This window comes from Neomonachus schauinslandi, chromosome 14 (assembly GCF_002201575.2).
Source record: "Neomonachus schauinslandi chromosome 14, ASM220157v2, whole genome shotgun sequence".
Taxonomy (NCBI): domain Eukaryota; kingdom Metazoa; phylum Chordata; class Mammalia; order Carnivora; family Phocidae; genus Neomonachus; species Neomonachus schauinslandi.
The window spans coordinates 16937620-16958856 of NC_058416.1; the positions used below are offsets into that span (position 1 = coordinate 16937620).

Here is a 21237-nt window from a genome sequence, read left to right on the forward strand (position 1 = left end):
ACTTTCCTTTAACCTCCTCATCCAATCCCCATCTCCCCAAGACAGCAAAAAACCGAGAGACTATTCAGAAAAGGAATTCAAGAAAAATCATGGGCCTTCCCAACTCCGTTTTCCTTATGTTTGCATATCTCCCCGAGAATTTCCAGATACACCTGGGGAAAGATGAAGGCTGCTTTTCTGACTTGTTGTACTTGGCAGTTGAATACTATAGAGGTCCTCTCGTGTGTTGGGATAGCTGGTATATTTGTCCTTAACCTTACACAACCCCAAGTCCCAAAGGTGTACTTTTCTATGGCATTCTACAGACGTTAACTATGTTAACATACATAAAGCACTTAGCAAAGTATCTGCCCCGTGTTAAGGGCCACACAGGGCTTAGTGATTGGTAGTAGTAATAGCACCTGCCTCCCATCATCTGAGAGGCACAAGATACAGGTAGATCTCCTGGCTCACACGCTGATGGTCCTTCGCTCACACCGTGTTTCCAGACAAAGATCCACCGAATGTACAAGAGCCCCTCGGCCCTAGGAAAGGACATTTGTTACGGAAACCCAGTCCCCTCCCAATAAAAAGATCCAAGTGGCATTTTACAAACTCTACCACCTTTCCAAGAAGTCAGGACGGGATTGGAACGCCAGCGGGCTGCAGATTTCTGGTCTCCTGGGAGGGAACGGCATGAAGAGAAGCAGGTCAAATGACAGGGGTGTTCAGGATCAGGTTTCAGGGTGAGGATTTTAGACGAGTGTCCTCCACGTTCTTCTGTGTTATTTTACCGTTCAAAGACTTGAAGTGAAGCTCCTTTCTGGGCAACCCGGCAACTCCTAAAAATAACCTCAGGTTCCTGAAATATTCTAGTTTGCCTGTAAGCTTGTTTTGGCTGGGCGCCAGGCTATTTCAGTATTGCCACCCCAGGTGGTATGGATTTGATCTATCGAATGACCGAACGACTGAATGACGCTATGCCCGTAGTGAGGGCTCGGCAGATACCGAGGAAAGGTGAGCTGTGGGCGAGGCTGCAGCCGCCCAGGATGGCCAGGAGAGGGGAGGGTCCCGGGGAAGTTTCCTGGAACCACGAGGCGGGGGAAATGGATGATGCGTAGACAACTGGCGAAGAACACGGTGCTATTTATGTCTAGTCTAGATAAGGAAGAAAGAGCATTCAAAGAACATTTAAAAAGAAACAGGAATTAGAGACAGAAAATTATCCCCACCAGAGTACACATCAGCCTCTGGCAGTGTTCCCAGCTGAAGCAAGGATCTAAGTGGCTCGACCCTCCTGGCTCTGGGTTGTTGTATTTGGCCCTTAGAACCTTGGCCTCTCCTTTGATGACCCATCTTCTCACATTTCCGTTCTCCCCCCCTTCCCTTAACTTCAAGTTCACCTTGCCTCAGGCCTTTTTGATCCCTTGGCATTTAGACCAGCCCCTGGAGTCCCCTTTCCAGGAGCCATACCCCTTGCCCTTTGTGACATTAGCTGTCAGACTAATATCTACCCAAAGCCACCCAGATGCCTCCAGAAGGTCTCCAGGGCCAACCTCATGTGCCTTTTCCTTTTCCTTTTCCTTTTCCTTCATCCCCCAGCAGTGTATTTTCCTCTTGTGTCCATAAGAGAGCTTTTAGCTGCAGTGAACAGAATAGCCAACTACTACTACTACATAAGGATCCTTGCCGCTCACTTCACCAGAAGTCTGGGTAGAAGGTCTCAGTGTTGTTCCAGTGGCCCAAGGATGCCCGCAAGCTCCCAAGTCTTTTCTCTCGTTCTGCTCCACTAGCCACAGCGTGTTGACTTTCATTTTTGTGATGGTTGCCTCTTGACGGGAAGATGATAGCTCGACACCAGGCATCACATCTTCGTGACAGGAAGAAGGATGGGGGTAGGCAAGGTACCTGCCCTATCTGTGCCTTCTATAAGGAAAGCAAAGCCTCCTCAGAAGTCCCTTAGCAGAACGCCCCTTGTGTCTCATTAGCAAGAACTAACCCCTTGGTCCCATCTAGCTATGCATCTAGCGAATTATGTGGTTTTCCAGCTTTTTTGGCTGAAGGTAGCAAGGGAGAAGGGGATTGGGGATGCTGTTGAGTTAGTCAACCACAGTGCCTACCACATCTGCCACACTTCGCTCAGTAAAGGAGATGTCCTGAGACTGCAGAGAATGTCCAAGAACTATCTGAGAGTTGATACAAGTAACATAAAGGTACAACATCTGGGGGCATCTGGGTGGCTCAGGTGGTTAAGTGTCCGACTTGATTTCGGCTCAGGTTATGATCTCATGGCTCATGAGATCGAGCCCCACGTCAGGCTCCATGATCAGAGGAGAGTCTGCTTGAGATTCTTTCTCTCCCTCTCCCTCTGCCCCTCCTCACTCTCTCTCTGGGAAAAAAAAAAAAAGAATGCAACGTCTGGTCTTGGCACGGCAGGGATTGTATCCGTGGAGTAGAAGAGAATTAGGTGGTGACCTTATTTCCTCTCCTGGAGCAGCACCGATAGCTAAAATCCATCCATTTGGCCGTTGGCTCAACTCGTCAAGAATTGTTATTTATCTTTTCCGTGTACATCTTGTCTCTTCAGCGGGATTATAAGCTATTTGAGAAGAGGGATCTTATCTCTTCCCAACTTCTATTGTTAGTGACTAAATTAGTCCCATGCACTTTATAGGCACTGAGGACTCATTCGTGAAGAGGAGTGTAACTCTGAACACCACGGGGTGGACGAAGAGGCGACACACCTTTCCTAAGGGATCCTCCTCAGGAGGCCAAAGGTTTGAAAAGACCAGCGAAGGAAACAATGCGTTTGTAGAATGGGAGGCATGTTGATAGAGAGGCATGTTGGAAAATGCCGTACAAGCGGAGGGTCGGTTTTCAAGGCCAGTACCGCTTTCAAAAACAGGTTTGAAAGTGTTACTAAATTTGGTTCACCGTTTCCTTTCCTTGTATTCATTCATATGGTTTATTCATGCAGCAAAGTTAACGGAGCCCCTACTGTGGGCTAAGGTTCTGGAAATTCAGAAATGAGTAACAGAGTCCCTGCTCTTAGAGCTTGTGAGGAAGCTGACAGATAAACAAGGGGTCACGTTGCATAACAAGGACCATTACAGTCTTCCACCCAAAGTGTCTCAGGAGCCCAGAAGTGCTAGCTTTCAAATTAAGGGGGAGTTGCCAGCCTCTTGGTGGTGTTTGCCTTATCTTCTCTTGTTAGAAAACTCGAGTTGGAAAGGGCTTTATAGCCAGACAGACTTGGCTTTAAATCCTGGTTCTGCCATTCACGGTGGGACCTTGGGGAGATTTCTAGCCCCTGAACATCAGCGACCTCATGTGTCAATTCTCAGTTGACTGCCCCTCGGCTCCTCATGCACCCTTCCCAAGATGCTTACTGAGTACAGAATTTCATTAGCCATTTCTCTGTTCAAGTAAGCCCAGTGTGAAGCCTTCTCAGCAGAGGGTGCTGGAAGGACACTGCAGGAGAAGGACGACCCTTGGCATTTTCAGCATGGGGTGTGTGTGTGGGTGTGTGTTCACCCCTCAGAGCTGGCAGCAGCCAAGGGGCTCAGAACATGGCCCATCTGCAACCTTGTAGCCTTGGCCTGGGGATGATCTTGCAGCCCTCTCTACTCGGGAACCAGAGCTCTGTGTGGCCCCCTCTCTATACCAACATCCGGCCTCCCGTGGCCCCAAATACACAGGGCTGTCATTCCCTGTCCCTACTCCCGCCACATGTCGCCCACCCACTGTGAAGGCCCCAGCCTCTGCCCCCACTTCGTGCCCCTGCGCTGGGTGCTGACCTCCTCTCCCCGCCTGCGTGTGGAAGGGTGGTCTGTTGCTCACCCAGCAGTTCCAGACCAACTCTGGCCTGGCTAACCCAGCGAACTTCTCTGCCATCTGGCGGCCTGTTTACACCTTCTCCAGCTAGGTCTGAGCACCTTGCAAGCTGACCTGCCTTGGTGCTCTCCCTCCCCTTAGAGCGCAGTGGGGTCTCCCAGTTACTCTTCTATGCAACTAACAATTGTTGATATTCAACTTCCCTTACTTGTACTGTGTGGTTGCTGTCTCCTGATTGCACCCAGGCTATTCACCTCATCCGTGAAGAAGAGAGGATAGTATCAGTCTTTCAGATTTACTTGACCAATCAAATGAGAAAGCCCGTGTAAAGCCCAGGGCTCACCTCTCTGCTCATCAACGTGGCTCAGTTTTCTTTTGGTCCTAGCCACTATTTTCTTTTCACAGAGAGCAAGGGAAGCTAATGTCAGCATGCCAGGGATTTGACAGGATGGTGCCGACAAATGTGTGGTTAGCCCCGGAGGAGGAGACGGAGGGTCAGAGAGGCCAGAGAGGTTACTTGGGGTCATATTATATACAATACTGTACTGAGCTGAACTCAGGTGCCCCGTCCTCGGAGTCCACACTTCACACACCGCACTGGGCTTCCTCCTGGAGCCCCAGACCCTCCCCTTCTTTCACCTGAATGAGAACAGTCTTCTGACCAACAGAGCCTCCTGAGTCTCAGCACACACTCCATAATGAGACTAGCCGAGCAGCAGGAGAATCACTTGCTGGCGTTCTTTCACAATGACTTCACTGAGCCATCTCCTCCTAAAAGAAAGGTCTGACTCATTTGAAAGGTGTGAGTCTGTGGTTTCCCTCTCTCTCTCTAAGTCAGTCTCTGAATGAGACCCAAGGAGCCAGCCCTTGGAACCGAGTCTCAGCCTTGACAAGTATGCACTAGGCTGTTAAAGGCTCCACTTTGAGAAAAGCCCATTGTTTCAAATCAAATTGATGGAGTTTCACATCAGCAGCGGACCGTTTGTGTGGTTTGTTGCTTGGACATAATTTCCAAAAGGCCAGCAGTCTTTGTTCTGCTCACTGATGCTTCCCCAGTGCTTAGAATAGAACTTGGTACATAGTAGATGCTCAGTAAACGTTTGTCTGGTGGATGAATTTACACAGTCAAGGATTTGCTTGTGTAAGGACAAGGATTGCTTGTGTGTGCTTTACTTCTTTACACATGTGAGGCTTCACTAGGCTGTTTTAAAGTGGGATTTTATTTTCAGAGCAAGAGAAGGGAGGAGAGAGTATACGTTAACAGGAACACGACTGTTTTGGAAATCAAGGCATGCTAGCATGGCTATGCTGATCTATCCCAATGACCAAACTCCCCCTGATCAAAACTCATTCGTCCTGTGATGCACCCTCTCCAGAGACTAGTGTCTGCTAGGTATCAGCCTATAACTCTGTCGTTTGGTGATAAGCAATAATGGGTGGGTAGCATCCCAGTAAGTAATATAGTGGCTTTTTAACGGGAGCCCTTTGGGAAAAAATTGTCCAGTGCCTGGCAGAGAGTTCTATACGAGGCAGCTACTTCATAAATGTCTGTTGGCACTGATGATAATGCAATGATGACAGGACCTTAAAATAAAGGACTGACATAGGCCGTGGAAATTCGGGCCAGGGAAGAAGGCTCAGGAGAGGGTCCTGGTGTTTCTAACTGGACAGTCTTCCCTCATTTCTCAAATCATGACCAGGAAACTACCCACACTTTCTATGCTTGATATTTCAGTATATTTTGTACTACAGCTCGTTACGAAAAAACTGAACCAAAAAAGCGAATGGAAAGAGCATTCTCTATATGTGCTACCGAGGTTCAGGTATAGAGGTGAGACCATATACATCTTAAACTTCTTGACACTAAGAAAAAAAGAAACAAACCCTTGTTTCTTATTTCCCAGAAGTGAGCTTCCTTGTTTTCCCTTTTCCATTTTAATGTGATGGGGGCTATAGAAAGAAAGTAAGTACATTTTTCTTTTTAAGAAACCCTGGGATGCAAGCCGGTAGTGCCCCGGCTTCTGGTTAAAAGTCTTTTTTATTTTTTTATTTTTTTTATTTTTTAAAGATTCTATTTATTTATTTGACAGAGAGAGACGCAGCGAGAGAGGGAACACAAGCAGGGGGAGCGGCAGAGGGAGAGGGAGAAGCAGGCTCCCTGCTGAGCAGGGAGCCCGATGTGGGGCTCGATCCCAGAACCCTGGGATCATGACCTGAGCCGAAGGCAGACGCCCAACGACTGAGCCACCCAGGCGCCCCTAAAAGTCTTTTTTTAAAATAGAGTTTTCCCAAAGTCGGGAGCAGATGGAAGTCCAAAGCCCTTCAGATTTAGAGGTTTAATGGGTGACATTGGCTTGAGCTGCCTGAACGTGCCTGGTTCATTCATTTACTCTTTCCTTCAACAAGCGCTTATGGTGCACCTGGTAGGTGCTAATTGCTCTTACAGGCTTGAAGACGACACAGAAAGGGAGCTCCTTCCCGATGGGCAGTTTGTCGGTGCTGTGTCCGCGTCACCGGGGACACTCCCTGGTACCCTGGAGGCCGTCAATAAACATTTGTTGAATCGACGATGGTCCCAGCCCTCCTGGAGTGTATAGCGCAGGAAATTATCCTAAATTTCTTCTTGTTCATTTAGCGCTTGTATGCCAATAAGATCAGAATTAAATGAACATCAGGGTGCGTTTAAGGAGGAGATAAGGGGGGAATCGGTGGTGGCGGCAGGCAGCCTTGGGGGAGTGTGGAGGGCGGTGAGGCTATGTCCTTCTTTCCCCACTGGTAGTATGTAAACGGGTTGACTGCAGGGCAAGAAGACCCAAGATCTCCCCTGTGATTTATGGGAAGGAGCCTCAGGACTTGGAGCCACACCGTACCCAGGATCATTCCAGGTTGGCTTTGTCATACACTGGGAGACTCTGTCTCCTCCCCTCTATAACCCCATTTATCAGTTTCTGCACATTTGAAGAGGGCTGTTCCAAAGTGGGACTCCTGGGAGCAAAGATAGGGGTACTTGCCAAAATTTAGCAGCAATTCCCTTTTTGTTGGCGGGGCATGATTTTGAGGTGTGTTGAAATAATTGATGAGCTAAAAGTTTTAAGAGACAAGAATGTAGTCCAAGATCTTGTTGCTTCCTTAAACAATAGCCAACGTCACAAAACAGTCAGGGTTTACTCCTCACAAAGTGAGCTAGCTAGCTTCCTTCCATTCTTTCCTTCCTTCCTTCCTTCCTTCCTTCCTTCCTTTCTTCCTTCCTTCCTTCCTTCCTTCCTCCTTCCATTCCTTCCTTCCTCCACCCCTTTCTCTCTCCCTCTCTCTCTTCCCCTGAATCTTCGACTTCTCGTGGACATGGTCTGCTTGCCGCAGGGCATCTGTTTTAAAGGGGAAGAGGCATTCTAGGATTTTATAACCTTCCTGGGAGATAATTGGCAGCGCTGGTGACCAGACATAAACCTGTTACTTCATTAGAGGCAGGTTCAAAGGACAGGCCTTTCTCTGTTCTTTAGTAACATTATTAACCAGCAAGCTGCCGTATCTTGGGGACAAAGGTCGTTCATTACTACTTTACAAGCACTGTATATGTCACGTGAAATATATCTTTCTGGAGAGATGCACACAGGCTCTGGTGACTTCACTTGATCAGAATAGTTTATATTCAATTTATTTCTGTCTTTTTTTCCTGAGAGAGAGACAAGAAAGCCTTAAATGATGACGGTCAGAAGGCTTTTTGCTTATAATGGGGAATTTGACCAAGGGTCCCCTGGAACATAGTTGCTTAAATGTGCATTTCTCCGGGAAGTCTCTAATAGCTAGAGAGGGTTTGGGGACCAGGGTTTAGATTTCAATCTTTCCTGCTACTCCTCTTGTCCATTATGACAGTCATCGAGGATTAACATTCTTGGGCTCGCAGGAATGCTCAATTGGGGGCTCTCCTAGGAAAAAGTCTATTAATATCACTTTCATCTTCCTAGGTGCAAATTCAGGAAACAGTCAGGGAGGGAGACTTTCTCAGCCAGTTGCCAGCGTTCTCAGATCCTGCTGGGGAGCAGTCTGCATTTGCTGGGACCACAACAAATTCCTTCCCCAGCGTAGGAGGGATCGACGAGGAGGACACATCATTGGCCCAACACCTGGAGCTAGGAAGCTGTACTCCATGCCCACAGCATGGAGAAAAGCAGTACAGAAAAGACCACTCACTTGGAGGTTCCTGGGTAGACCTAGGATATGAGCTGAGCATCCCAGATGCCAATAATGAAAATACATCCCCCTGGGAGCTGTCAGTGCTTCTCCCCCAGGAGGGCAGTGCTGACCCCTGGGAGCCCAAGGCTCTCTCTGTTGCTTCCCCCGACCCCACAAATACCAGCTCCACCCTGGAAACCTTATACGATGGGCCAAGGGGCAGGGAAGCAGCGAGCGTGTTGGAGCGTCTTGAAGCACGTGACCAAGGAACCTGTGAAAAGACGGATTCTCCTGTTGGAGCCTCAGCTGATAAATATTTGCCTCAGGAAATTTGCTCCATGGACTTAGAGCTGGCGGAGAGTCAAAGCAAAGTATCTGATTCCTGTTCTCATGATAACGAGATGCCAGGCATTCTTTCTCAAACACGAGGCTCTGAGCTTCCACAGTCTCCATGCAAGAGCAGCAAGGAAAGAAACTCTGCCATGCCCCCTCTTTTCACCAGTACTTTTACCTGGAACATTTCACAAAAAGCCAGGGAAGGTGGCACAGGGGAAAATTTAGCAGAGATGGAGAATGTCACCTCCACAGTGGTCTCCTTAGTACACACTGGCCGGGAGAGGCCAAGCCCCAGCAACTCGGGAGGGTTTGAGGAAAGACAGCCTCTGTGTTCTGAGAACACGTCTTCAGTGCAGTTTCCAGAAGGCAGTGACGAGTGTCCCAGTACTGGTGCCCCAGACACTGCAGACAAGCCAGCCAGAAATGGTTCGGTTGTAATGTTTCCTCAGGAGAAGCCAATGACTTTAACTGCTAATCTTGAGTGTCTTCAGGTGACCAGGGAGAGTGGGGACACATCGACGGTTACCTTGGCCACCAAAGTCCACCCAGCCAAATACCTCCCTGTTTCAGTTGCTGAGAACAGTCATGCAGATGGTGCCAAGGAGAGTTCACCTCAGGCACCGGATGAAAATATTTGCCAGCTTCCTTCCAGTGCACAGTTGGGTCATATTTTAAATGATTCCACAACCACATCTTTAGAAGAGCCCTTTTGCAAGGCTCCCAGTGGACCAGGGGTCCACGTCCATGTACCTCAGCTCCCAGAAGTAGAAGGTTTCTGCTGCAGTTCCCCTCTTCAGACTGATAACCATTCTGGAAATAAGAGGCTGACAGTGGAAAGAGCAGACAGTAGGAGCCGTGAAGAGAATTTCCAAGACAAGGAAAGTGAAACAACACAGAGGATCCAGCAGGAGAGCTTACCCCAACAGAGTTCTCCTCCTGAAGATGATTTCCGAGAAAGTTGGCCCACGACACCTGTTGCCCAAGGGGGAATAGACCCAGTGTCCTTGGACCGCTTATCAGCAAACTCCAGGGAGGAGAGAGGACAGAGCTCAGGCCTGGGGACTAGCGTGTGCAAGGTGGCTGAAGCCCCTGTGGAAGATAGGGGTCAGGCTCCAAGCCACATCCCACCTCTCTCTAATATCCCCCTGGAAGAGTCGGGAGGAAGCGGGCCAGGACTCTGGAAAGCAGACAGCAAGCTGAAGGTTATACCTCTGGAAGCTTCCATTCCAGAAGTCTGGCCACCAACACAACCGACAGGTTCCGAGTACAAGGAGTTGGAAGCTGGTCCCATAATTCCTGACAGGGTCTGGGCTGTATCGGATGTTCTCAAGGCTCACAGCCCTCAGGCTGAGTCTGGCTCAGTCCTTGCTAATAACAGAGAAACCCATGAAAATGGAAAACCAGCCAGCCGTGCATATTGGAGTAGTCTTTCTTCCGAGTATTTGAGCCAACCCAGACTCCTAGAGTCATCTGTGGATCCTTTAGACAAAAAGGAATTATATGTCACAGATTTGCTATCAGAGACTTGCAAAACCGGAAAGAGGGAAAATATTAACAGTGTGAGTCAAAACCGAGAGAAAAACCGAATCCAGGCGGATCACACTGCCTTCTTTAAACGGTTTCTGACCAGCCCTAAAATTGTAGAGTCCTCTGTGGATCCCACGGATGAAGCAGATGTGATGGTGTGCGCCTGGGCTGAGACACCAGGGCCTTCGGCATCCACGCCAGCTGTCATCAGAGAGGAGAGGAAATGGAATGATGGGCCCATGGGCCAGAGACCAGAAGTCCAGCCTGCCTTCTTGCAAGTCCCGAGTCCTGACGAAGGTGAGGGAACACTTCCACGCGGACGTGGAATCAGCCAAGTACAAGAGGGCATCATGAGAAGCTCAGGGGAGGCTGAACGAAGTAAAAACAACAAAGCAGAATCTGTTTTCCCCACTTTACCTCTTTCTGATGGCCCTGCAGTGGTGACTCATGCATCTGTTGGAGTTGATATTCACAACTCCTCGGGTCAAATTCATGACGTCCCTGAGAAGGGTTTAGTGGAGCCCAGAAACCACCGATACGCATTTTCTGACTCAAAGGAGAGAGGAGCCGTTGAGAGTGAGTGTGGGAAACATTCACCCTCTCCCAGTGGGCTCACTCGGTTGCCTTTTATTTCATGTCCCGAAGGAAGCATCACAAACTTTTCAAAAAGCCACAAAAACCAGGCACCTACAATGGAGGAGCCCCACACTGGGGAAACCAAACCCGCCGGTGGATTGGGCTCCCTAGCCGTGACCTTGGCATCCATTGCAGGTGAATGTGTATCAGAGAAGGCTCCTGAGACACTGAAGTCCCCATGTCAACAGGGCTCCAATCTGGGCTATGGGGGAAAACCAAGGGAGGAGAAGCTCAGGCACACAGCCGCCCTGACCCTCAGCTTCCCAAAGTCCCCTCCAGCAGCCAGTGGCTCCGGGGAGGTCAAGAAGCAAGAAACCTCAGGGAGTGGACATTTAGCTGAGGGGGTGAAGAAGAAAATTCTGTCCAGGGTGGCCACCCTGAGGCTGCGATTGGAAGAGAAGGAGAATGTCAGAAAGAGTTCAACCTTTCTCAAGAGGATTCCTGAACTTGAAACATCGGCATCAGGTGCAGAGGAGAAACAAGACGCAAAAAAGCCGCCTTGCAAAAGAGAAGGGAAAGGTGAGGCTCTGTCGCTCTCTGTCGTTGTTAACGTTGGGGTTTGCGAACCAGATGTCCAGTTTCTGCGTGCAGATTGCCAGGCTCTACCTCCAGAGTTTCTGATTCAAGTTTTGGGCTGCAGAAAGTGGTTTCTAACAGGTCCCCAGGTGGTCTCGAGAGAGAACCACTATAAGAGGCTGCCTGGAGGTAGGTTAAATCTGGGAGCGTGATTAAAATGACTTTCTGTTTAATTATCCTTTAAAAAATATTTTAAAAGATAAACAGAAGCATTCATCAGTGTAGCTAATTAGTATAATTAAATAGACCACACACGAAGCAGGATTTACAGAAATAAACATTTAGGTACAATCTGGGAGTCTCCTCTTTAATTGGTGATTTCATTAAAAACGGCTTAATTGAATCCTGGGTTTTCTTCCAAATGGGAGCATAAAATTTCTTTCCAACTCACACTCCTCTTTGTCTGAGTCTAAAGTGCCCTGGGGGCTCCGTTCCAGGTTTCAGACCACTTGAGGCTCAGGGACCTTGTAAGTGCAGTCACCTCTGCTTTGCTGGGGGTGTCACCTCAACCCCAAACTCCATCCCTGAACCGAATTTTAGCCTCGTTTATTTCAGAGCTCTTCTTTCCCTTCGCATGGGCGGGACGAGTCAGAAGAGAAGACGCCACAGCCAGGTGATGCCATCTGCACATGCAGGAGCCCGACGCTGGGGGCCCCCTTAACCCGAAATGGGGGCTTTGTTCCTCCTGCCCAAGTTTTCAGACTTCCACACTGATGCTCGTTATTCCCGTGCACAGCACATGGCCCTCAGCCCCTGCTGCAGACAGGATTCAATGCAAAACTCCCTCCGAAAGTTTGGGGGCATCCAACCAGGATTCTAGGATATATGTTTTAAAACATTTAAAGTTGGGGCACCTGGGTGGCTCAGTCTGTTAAGTGTCTGCCTTCAGCTCAGGTCATGATCCTGGGGTCCTGGGATCCAGTCCCAAGTTGGTCTCCCTGCTCAGTGGGGAGTCTGCCCCTCCCTGTCTTCCTCTCCCTCAGTTTGTGGCTCTTCTCTCTCTCTCAAATAAATAAAATCGAAAAAAAACCCCCAAAACCAAGAACCCACATATTTAAAGAGGATGAAGTAGTATTTTAAAAGATCTCTAAAGTGGTTTCAGCCCAAAAGGAAATGTCTATTCGGAATCCTTATCGGTGGTTATTCAAGTTACCGTAGGAACAAGGACCATGCAGGTAAGCACAGGCTGGTGGAGTTTGCACTGGGTGTCTGGTGTCTGGGTCTGGGTGTGAGCACAGCGTTCGGGGGGGGGGGGGGGGGTGTCACTCTCTCACCAGAGACCCCTTGGGGAATGAATTAGTGTGTGTGGGGGGGTGACTCAGATGACTCAAAGAAATAAAACTGAGTACCCTTTCTTGGGGACATTCAAAGCTTTCTATTCTAGCCTTTCCCCTCAACATTTGGCCAGAATACACACAGAAGAAAAACCTGGCCACACTCCCAGGGCTTCCTTGTAGCTCCTTCCTCTCCATTCCTCCCTTTCTCCCACACAAATAGGGGACCTTTCTTTTTTTTTTTTAAAGATTTTTTTTATTTACTCATTTGAGACACAGAGATACAGAGAGAGAGAGAGGGAGAGAGGAAGAGAGCATGAGCAGGGAGAGAGGCAGAGGGAGAGGGAGAAGCAGGCTCCCCGCGGAGCAGGGAGCCCGACGCGGGGCTCGATCCCAGGACGCTGGGATCATGACCTGAGCCGAAGGCAGCCGCTTAACCATCTGAGCCACCCAGGCGCCCCAATAGGGGACCTTTCTGAAGCCCTGAGGCTTCTTGTCCAAGCCAGCTTTCTAGCTTTCCAAGCCCTCATTTCGTTCTGCTGCCCACTGTATACCCTCCCCTCTACCCCCCTCAGCTTTCTGTGTTCAGAACTTAGAATGGGCGGTGGACAGGGTTGGCAGCCTTAGGAACATCTGGGTATCCACAAATCATCATGAAGACTGCCACCACATAGTGTTGGAAGGGCCCTTGAGGAATTAGGTCCCAGATGAGGAGCCAGTCTGGGTCCAAACTCTGGACCAGGAATTTGAGACCATGGGCCTCAGTACCTAGCACAGCTAGTCCCGTAGGGCCATTTGCACTGAAACGGGTGTTGCCAACAATAAGCGCTTGGTATGTTTTCTTTGTCTCCCATCATATTGTTAGGATCTTCAGCTACTTCCCAGTTGAGGAACTTGTTCCCTGGGCAGCCCATTATCACTTCCTGGGAAGAAAATAAGCTTTTAAATATGCATTCTCCTGCCCAAGTGTCTGTCGGCATCAAGGAGGGATGAGAGGCACCTTTAGCCCATTCGCGACTTCACAGTAGGGGGACTTGAGGGCAAGGGGCAAACAAAGCATCAGCATTGAGGACTTCTGGCTTAGCCGTGGATTACGTCATGCTTTGGGTTACCACAGCTGCGGAGTTAGGGGACTTGGTCTGTAGAAGACTGACACCACATTTCCACATTTGGCAGTAACCTTAACTGCCCAATCATTCTGCCCACCTGGCTGGGTCAGCTGTCCTTGTCCCGTTCTAATGTCCGTGCTGCCACCCAGTGGCTGCCCTGAGTAATGACACATTTCCCTGGCCTGCAGCGCGCTCATCCCTGATTGAGAAAGGCGATATTCAAAGAGCGCAGGCTAACCCCCTGGGGAATGGTTTCCTGCTTGCTCCCATTCCATTCAAGAAGACACTTCACGGGGCGCCTGGGTGGCTCAGTTGTTAAGCGTCTGCCTTCGGCTCAGGTCATGATCCCAGGGTCCTGGTTTAGAGCCCCACATTGGGCTCCCTGCTCAGTGGGAAGCCTGCTTCTGCCTCTCCCACTCCCCCTGCTTGTGTTCCCTCTCTTGCTGTGCCTCTCTCTGTCAAAAAAATAAATAAAAATCTTTTTTTTTTTTAAGATTTTATTTATTTATTTGAGAGAGTGAGAGAGAGAGAGCACAAGAGGGGGGAGCGGGAGAGGGAGAAGCAGACTCCCTGCTGAGCAGGGAGCCCGATGCGGGACTCGATCCTGGGACTCCAGGATCATGACCTGAGCCGAAGGCAGTCGCTTAACCAACTGAGCCACCCAGGCGCCCTAAATAAAAATCTTAAAAAAAAAAAAAAAGAAGACACTTCTCTTTTGCTCATGAAATTGATAGTAGACATCACTGCAATCTTTAGGATATCTTCAGCAAAGACAACTGATCAAGGGGAAAGATGGATGAATGTTATTCATAACTTACTCTTGAGTCGCCTTTTGTGTCTGGGGGCTTCACCACAATTACTTGGATAATCTGGATTTTATTCTGCTCCCTAATCCCCAGCTCTGATTTTGACCTGGACTGTCTGGTGATCCTTTAAAAGCATTCTATTTGGCCCAGGTTTATAGACTAGGTATCCACAGTCCCCTACCTTCTTCTTTAAAAAAAAAAAAAAAGTCTCACATTCTATTTCACTTTATGCATTATAGATCTCAGGGAGTTTTAAGTAACGAAAAATGAGATTTTTCTATAATATTGGTTTGTTCATTTTCTGTCTGTTTAGGCATGCCACATCTCCCCGCAGACACTTGGTTTCCTCATCCATGAATTGAGGGTAATAATTATTATCTCTATTCTTGGGATTGTTGTCAGAATGAAATGTGATACAAGAATGAAATGTGATACAAGATGCAACGTCTTTTCCCCACCATGAAGCTCTTTGCAACTGTTGTAAGGACACTGACCTGCAAATATCTCGTTTCCAGCTCCGATATTACTGAAAAAGATCCAAGCCGAGATGTACCCTGACCACTCCGGGAATATAAGATTAAGCTGCCAGTTTGCAGAAATTCATGAAGATTCTACAATCTGGTGGACAAAAGATTCAAAGTCAATAGCCCAAGTGCAGAGAAGGTGCGATATTTGCCCGGTCACTTTTCACAGCTGTTGCTTGTTTCACAACGTAGTTCTAAAAGAAATTAGTTATAGGAAGTAAAAAGGAAAACCGAAGCCGAAACCCCACACCCAAAGTATCCAAGGCGAGTACGTAACTGAAGACAGATGTCTAGACAGGGAAGGGCGTGGAAGGTTCTTAGCTGGGCTCTGCCACCCCTGAGTTTTGTGGCCTCAGGAAGTCAGGAAACCTTTCATGATGTTTCTAGAATCAGGGGAACGGGTCAGATCATCTTCTAGTCTGAGGTTCTGTGGTCCCAAGAGTACAGAGCTCTCTTCTGTATGTCTGTGAATTTGGCTGTGTTTTCTTTTTTTTTTTTTTTTTTTTAAAGATTTTATTTATTTATTTGACAGAGAAAGACACAGCGAGAGAGGGAACACAAGCAGGGGGAGTGGGAGAGGGAGAAGCAGACTCCCTGCCGAGCAGGGAGCCCGATGCGGGACTCGATCCAGGGACTCCAGGATCATGACCTGAGCCGAAGGCAGTCGCTTAACTAACTGAGCCACCCAGGCGCCCTGGCTGTGTTTTCTGTTTCATAAATTCCCATGAGCCTGACAAATTTCAACGCTAAGAAGGTGAATCCAGAGGAAGAAAAAAAGAAAAACTACCTCTATACCATGAGGTCATAGAAAGTAGCAGCTTGGAGGGTGATAAGCAGCCATTTCTGAGATGGAAAAAGCTATTTATTTCTGGGGCCCTAGGTTGGAAAGGCGAGGAAGAGGGGAGAGAGAGGAGAGTGAGAATCATTGCCTAGAATTCCCGTTGGAATGAACCTGACGAACGGCTTCCTAAAGCTCCTTGCTGGCAATACACGCTCGTTCACGTGAACTGTGGACCTTGAGCTTCATCTGACACACCTGAGGGGGCATGGCTCCTTAAACAGATCACCTGGCTCAGTGGGAGCCACCCTAACTCAAACAGTCCTCAGGTGCTTCTTTCTGCCAAAGGAGGTCCCATGGAGGTGTTCCTACCCCCTTCATCTTGTCACAAGTAGCCTGCAAAAGGAAGAAAAATCTGAGAGCTTTCTGTCTAATTAAATCAAATATGTCTGCGTGGAACATGTGTCTGGAAATTATGTCCCAAATGCAACTATGGCAGATTTGAGCTATAGTTTTTTTTCCATGACATCACTCCAGAAAATCGAACTGGATTGTGATGGATGGAATAATGCCTTGCTGCCTGAAACGTTGCCATTATCCTGCCCGTCTTATGTATGGCTTAAGAAGAATTATAATGGAGAACAAATGGCTTCATTTTCAAATCAAGGCCGCTCCCTAGAGCTTCATAGAAAAGAAGCACTCATGATTCATTTAAAAAACTTTCTGTAGCTGTCAGCCAAGGATAATTAACCAGTGGGGTTTTTCGCAGTCTTGCTCTGAGCTCACAATTGGCACCCGAATCCTTTGGGTCCCTTTTCCATTTGAGACGTCTTTAGAAAACCTGACCTCCCTCTGAAGAGCACATGACAGTGGCAGACTTGCCATGTATTAGAGACACTAGGCCTTTATGTTCTTAGTGACGTTGGCTTCATTTCGTCTTGGCCACACTGGCTTTGGTGACCCGAGGATACTTGGGAGTCCTACACCCTCTGTATATCGAGAAATCTTTTATATTATTTCAAGTGGCTTTTTAAATGTTATCAAATTCTCTTTCACCCTTAATTCCAGTTGAGTGTTTCCTTTACGTGTCCCTCCAAGAAGCATCTCACTGCCTTGTCAAAACATAATTTTCAAGAAGCTGAAATCTCGGGCACCTGGGTGGCTCAGTTGGTTAAGCGACTGCCTTCGGCTCAGGTCATGATCCTGGAGTCCCTGGATCGAGTCCCGCATCGGGCTCCCTGCTCGGCGGGGAGTCTGCTTCTCCCTCTGACCCTCCCCCCTTTCATGTGCTCTCTCTCTCTCAACAAAATAAATAAAATCTTAAAAAAAAAAAAAAAAAGAAGCTGAAATCTCTCAAACAAGTTTAGTGTAGCCATGTAGCAGAGATCTTTTTCAACTCATTAAATAATGAAGAACCAGGAAGATGGTAAAGCTGTTCAAAGGAGCCTTTGAGGAACGGAGATTTATATAGTCAGTCGGGCAAATGAAATGCAAGAGATGATACTTTTGCAAACAGATACAAAACTGGTTAATATTTGACAGGTAACAAATACTGGGGGTTACCTTTTCTCCTAGACAGAACCTATAAGTTGCAAGTTTAAAATGTCTCAGGGGTTCTATTTAAATAGCAAAGTCACGCACAGGAGCGTTCTCCCAGAATTAAATCCTCCTTGGGTGAACCCGTTAAACTGTGACCTATGAAGGGCAGGAAAGGGCCTCCAGGGTTCTCTGTCAAGTGTCAGAGCATCAGGGAATCTCTGGGTCAGAAGCCACAGAGAAAGACACTGCCCCAGCCCTTCTGTGACTCAGTTTCCCAGCCCAACAGGAAATCTTCTCCCCATAACTGGGCCTGTCCACTTTCAACCACGCATTCAGGATGTGTTCAGAGGCTCTGTCGGTGGATGATGTATTATGATTTCGTGGACTTTTTTTTTTTAAGCCTTTGGTACATGAAACATGTGTAAATCAGAGTCTTGATGTCCACCGAAAAACCAACCGATCATGAATACTTTGTGGAATGAGCAACTGAGACAGAGTCATGATAAGTGGAATTTATGGTTGAACTGTGAAATGACCTAAAACTGAAAAGGACAAACCTGGTGAATGTGTAACAACATTCAAAACAAAACTGCAACAATATTTAATGTAACTTTTTGGCTACAACTAAATTTTTAGTCTCAGACTTTGGAATAAAGATTGGAGCGTTAGCCATAATTCCCATTATCCCAGATTTGAGGGCAGTGATCACAAATCACTTGAGGAGGCAGCATAACGAGATCAAGGTGAGGACTCCAGACTCAGGCTTTCTTGGTTCAAGTTCCGGCCCAACCCTTATCAGCTGTGTGATCTGAGGTCACGTGCTTGATCTCTGTATGCCTCAGTTCCCTCATCTGTGAAATGGGAATAGTAATATACTACTTCTCTCATTAGATTGATCTGTGAGCGACATGAAATAGACGTTTAAGTCATTAGTACAAGGCCTGGTGCATATCAAGTGCTCCATATGCATTAGCTATCATCACCACCACCACCACCACCACTGGTTTTTCTGTTCATAGCACGGTGCCTAGAACTTCATAAGGTTGAATGGGTGGGAGGGCGGATGGATGGATGGTATTCAGTAGGGGAGTACCCTATTTAAAAGAATACCCTCAGCCACACATCCTTATTTATAGCAGAAACCTCCTTTCTCTTGTCCCTTATTGTGTCTGTGTTTAGATTTGGGTTTGGAATTTTCAGGTTTCCTTCAAGCATGGGTCATCTGCATTAGTAACATAACTGAGGTGAATTCTGAGCAGAAAGGTTAATGACAGTCCCCAGAATTCACACTTCTGGTTCTTTGCTCTGCCAGCGGCAGCCAAACCTCCCAAATGTTTCTGTATTAATATTGCATGTTGGAGCGAGGATGCTAAACCAAAATCGCACTGATCGTCCCCTACAGACAAATGAATTATTTAAACAGCTTATCGAGATCTTGTTCTTTTAGCCAGCCCGCTGGCCCAAAAAACAAGAGGGCAGGGAAGCATGTGTTTCTTTCTCCTTAAATGTATTGGAAACATCCAACCTCAGAACGATAAAGCGTTCAAATATTCATGTCCCCTATTGCAGTGCAGGCAACAGCTCTACTGTGTCCTTGGCCATCATGCAAGCTGGTCAGAAGGACCAAGGCATCTACTATTGCTGCATCAAGAACAGTTATGGAAAAGTGACCACTGAGTTTAACCTCACGGCTGAAGGTAAGCCTCGGCTGTCAGTTTCAGGCGAAAACCACGAGCTCTGCTCCCCCACCCTCAACCCCAGTTCAGAATGCCCATGCGTACTGAAGGCACTCTCTTCTTTGTCTTCCTCTAGTTCTGAAACAACTCGCGAGTCACCAGGATATGAAAGGTAAGTCAATCCGAGTTGGATGTCCAAGGACGGGGGCACTCCATAAAAGCATGAAATAGCTCCTGGAATCAATGGTAGAAGCAGTATGGGAATACTGCTCTTCTAACCAAGTAGGAGAGAGTGCCCGAATGACTGAGACATGAATGACAATTCATGAGCTAGTTCAAGCTAGTCGCATGGCTTACAGTAAGTGCGGGAGGTGACAGGTATCCAGAAGAGTTGTGTTTATGCAAGATCAGACTGCAGCATGCAATGCTCGAGGACACATTGGCAGGGCTTTGGGGTAAGACTTCTTCCTTTAAGCCTCAGGCTTGCATCCAGCCCCTCTGCAGGGGCGTTTCAGTCTCCGGCAATGACTGACGCAGCCTGTTTTGTGTCTTCGGTTTACTTCGCGGTTTGACTAACTGGGCCGATTCCAAAGACAGCCAGGCGTTGAGCAGGGTAACTCCATTCGTTTGCATCTTAATGAAAATGAAAGATGTGTGTGGGTGTTTTCCTTTGGCGTTTTGGCCCTGGTATGGCAGCAGCCTAACAACAGCTCCTGAACAGTCACCTGCCGCTGGGCCACCCACTGGGGACAGTTTGGTGGAGTCCTGCTTGGCCTGTGTTTCCTCTTAGGGAAAAGTACCTGTCCCCACACATGCCCCTCCCCACCCAGTGGTGTGCTGGGAAATGTTTAACGACCTGCCAGGATGGGAGGCTGATTCATTGAGTTTACTCATTTCTGTGGTGTAAAGAGTCTCACCACGGCCGATTTTAAACTGCCAATGTGACATCGGGAAAACATGGAACCAGGAAGAGATGCCCATCTGTGCACGCCCGCCTCACCCACGTGACCACGGCTTTTAGCACCTTGGTCACTTTTAGAAGAGGGGTGAGTAAAACTGATAGTTGATTTAGCCTCATAAAGAGATTCACTTCGTGTGCTGATTTTTAGACGAACAAAAGACCTGAAGACGGTGAAGTCTTTGTGAAGACAAGACAGTAAATGCAGTTATGATGGAGAACACCTAGTTCATTGAAGGCAAAGAGCTGGGATCTTGACTTAGAAATGCTCTAGCAAATACGTATCATGATATTTATCCAAAACAACAAACGCAGGCTCTTTGCAAACCTTTTCAAATGCTACGTGCCTGTCTTTAGCACGGAGTGTACTTGTATAATTTTAGATCCTTTTTCCATGTCTGCCCCACCATCTCTCCAAAAGTCTAAATATGCAAAAGGATGTCCTTCCTCCTTATACATGAGAAAACACAATGACTTTCAGAAGGCTTTCTCTGCGTCATCAGCTTCTTAGCATTGCTTGGCATTCACATCCCAGATACTTGCTGTGACCACGTTCATTTAGGTTCCCATAAACCCATTTTTCTAGGTTTTTACCAGTTAGGAATAAGACCCCAGTGGGGATGAGTGTAGCCCTGTGACTCCAACCAGAGGGCTCGGGTCTAGACCCGATGACATCACCTCCTCCCAGCGTCAGACCTCCTGTGACTGGGGGGTCCAGTGTCAGTGACTCACTGGGATGGGGATCCCGTACTTTCCTCCCTGTCCCCTTGATCTTTCAGATGAAGAAGCCTCAAATGACTTCCTTATCACCTTTTGTATTTGGAGGAGTCTCTCTCACTAAACATTTTATTAGTTGAGTTCTCCAGAGGAAGAACAAATAATATTTTACAAGTTGGTCTCTAATTAAAAAACTAATAAAACCAAGCTTGCGGGAAAGCCCAAAATGAATGATAGTCCAAATAAAACACAAGCTAGCACAACCTAATGATAACACACAGGGCTTTCAAAGAAAAGTCCTAAGATTTATTTTTTTTCCCTTTCATTGTTTTATCTTTGTTAAGTAGACATTTCTGTTGGAAATTATAGATAGGCTTGTTAATTATACCCAATGTAGTACTATACAAAAAAATTTCCCTTCTTATTTCTGAGCACATAGTCTGGAACAACTTTTGTGTTAAATTTGATACATTTTTAAGTACTCAGTGCACACATTTCTGTTGAGAATAATTGAGTTTCAGAAATTTGGGGGATTATGAAGGAAAACAGAAGAGGGTAAATATAGCTCATATTTATTGGGCTCTGGTGTGTGTACCCAGAACACTTCCTATATTCTTTTTTTTTTTATAAAGATTTTATTTATTTATTTGACAGAGAGAGACACAGCGAGAGAGGGAACACAAGCAGGGGGAGTGGGAGAGGGAGAAGCAGGCTTCCCGCGGAGCAGGGAGCCCGATGCGGGGCTCGATCCCAGGACCCTGGGATCATGACCTGAGCCGAAGACAGACGCTTAAC

At 47.5% G+C, this 21237-nt stretch overlaps 1 protein-coding gene across 1 annotated transcript in view; it reads left to right on the forward strand.

Annotated features, from left to right (window-relative positions):
* The window catches only part of ALPK2 (alpha kinase 2), a 104100-nt gene that overhangs the window by 55082 nt on the left and 27781 nt on the right, over positions 1–21237 (forward strand). The window contains exons 5-8 of the mRNA XM_021686224.1: positions 7779–11004; positions 14766–14913; positions 18661–18788; positions 18904–18939. Coding sequence (XP_021541899.1) covers positions 7779–11004; positions 14766–14913; positions 18661–18788; positions 18904–18939 — 3538 coding nt within the window. The remainder of the gene's footprint in view (positions 1–7778; positions 11005–14765; positions 14914–18660; positions 18789–18903; positions 18940–21237) is intronic.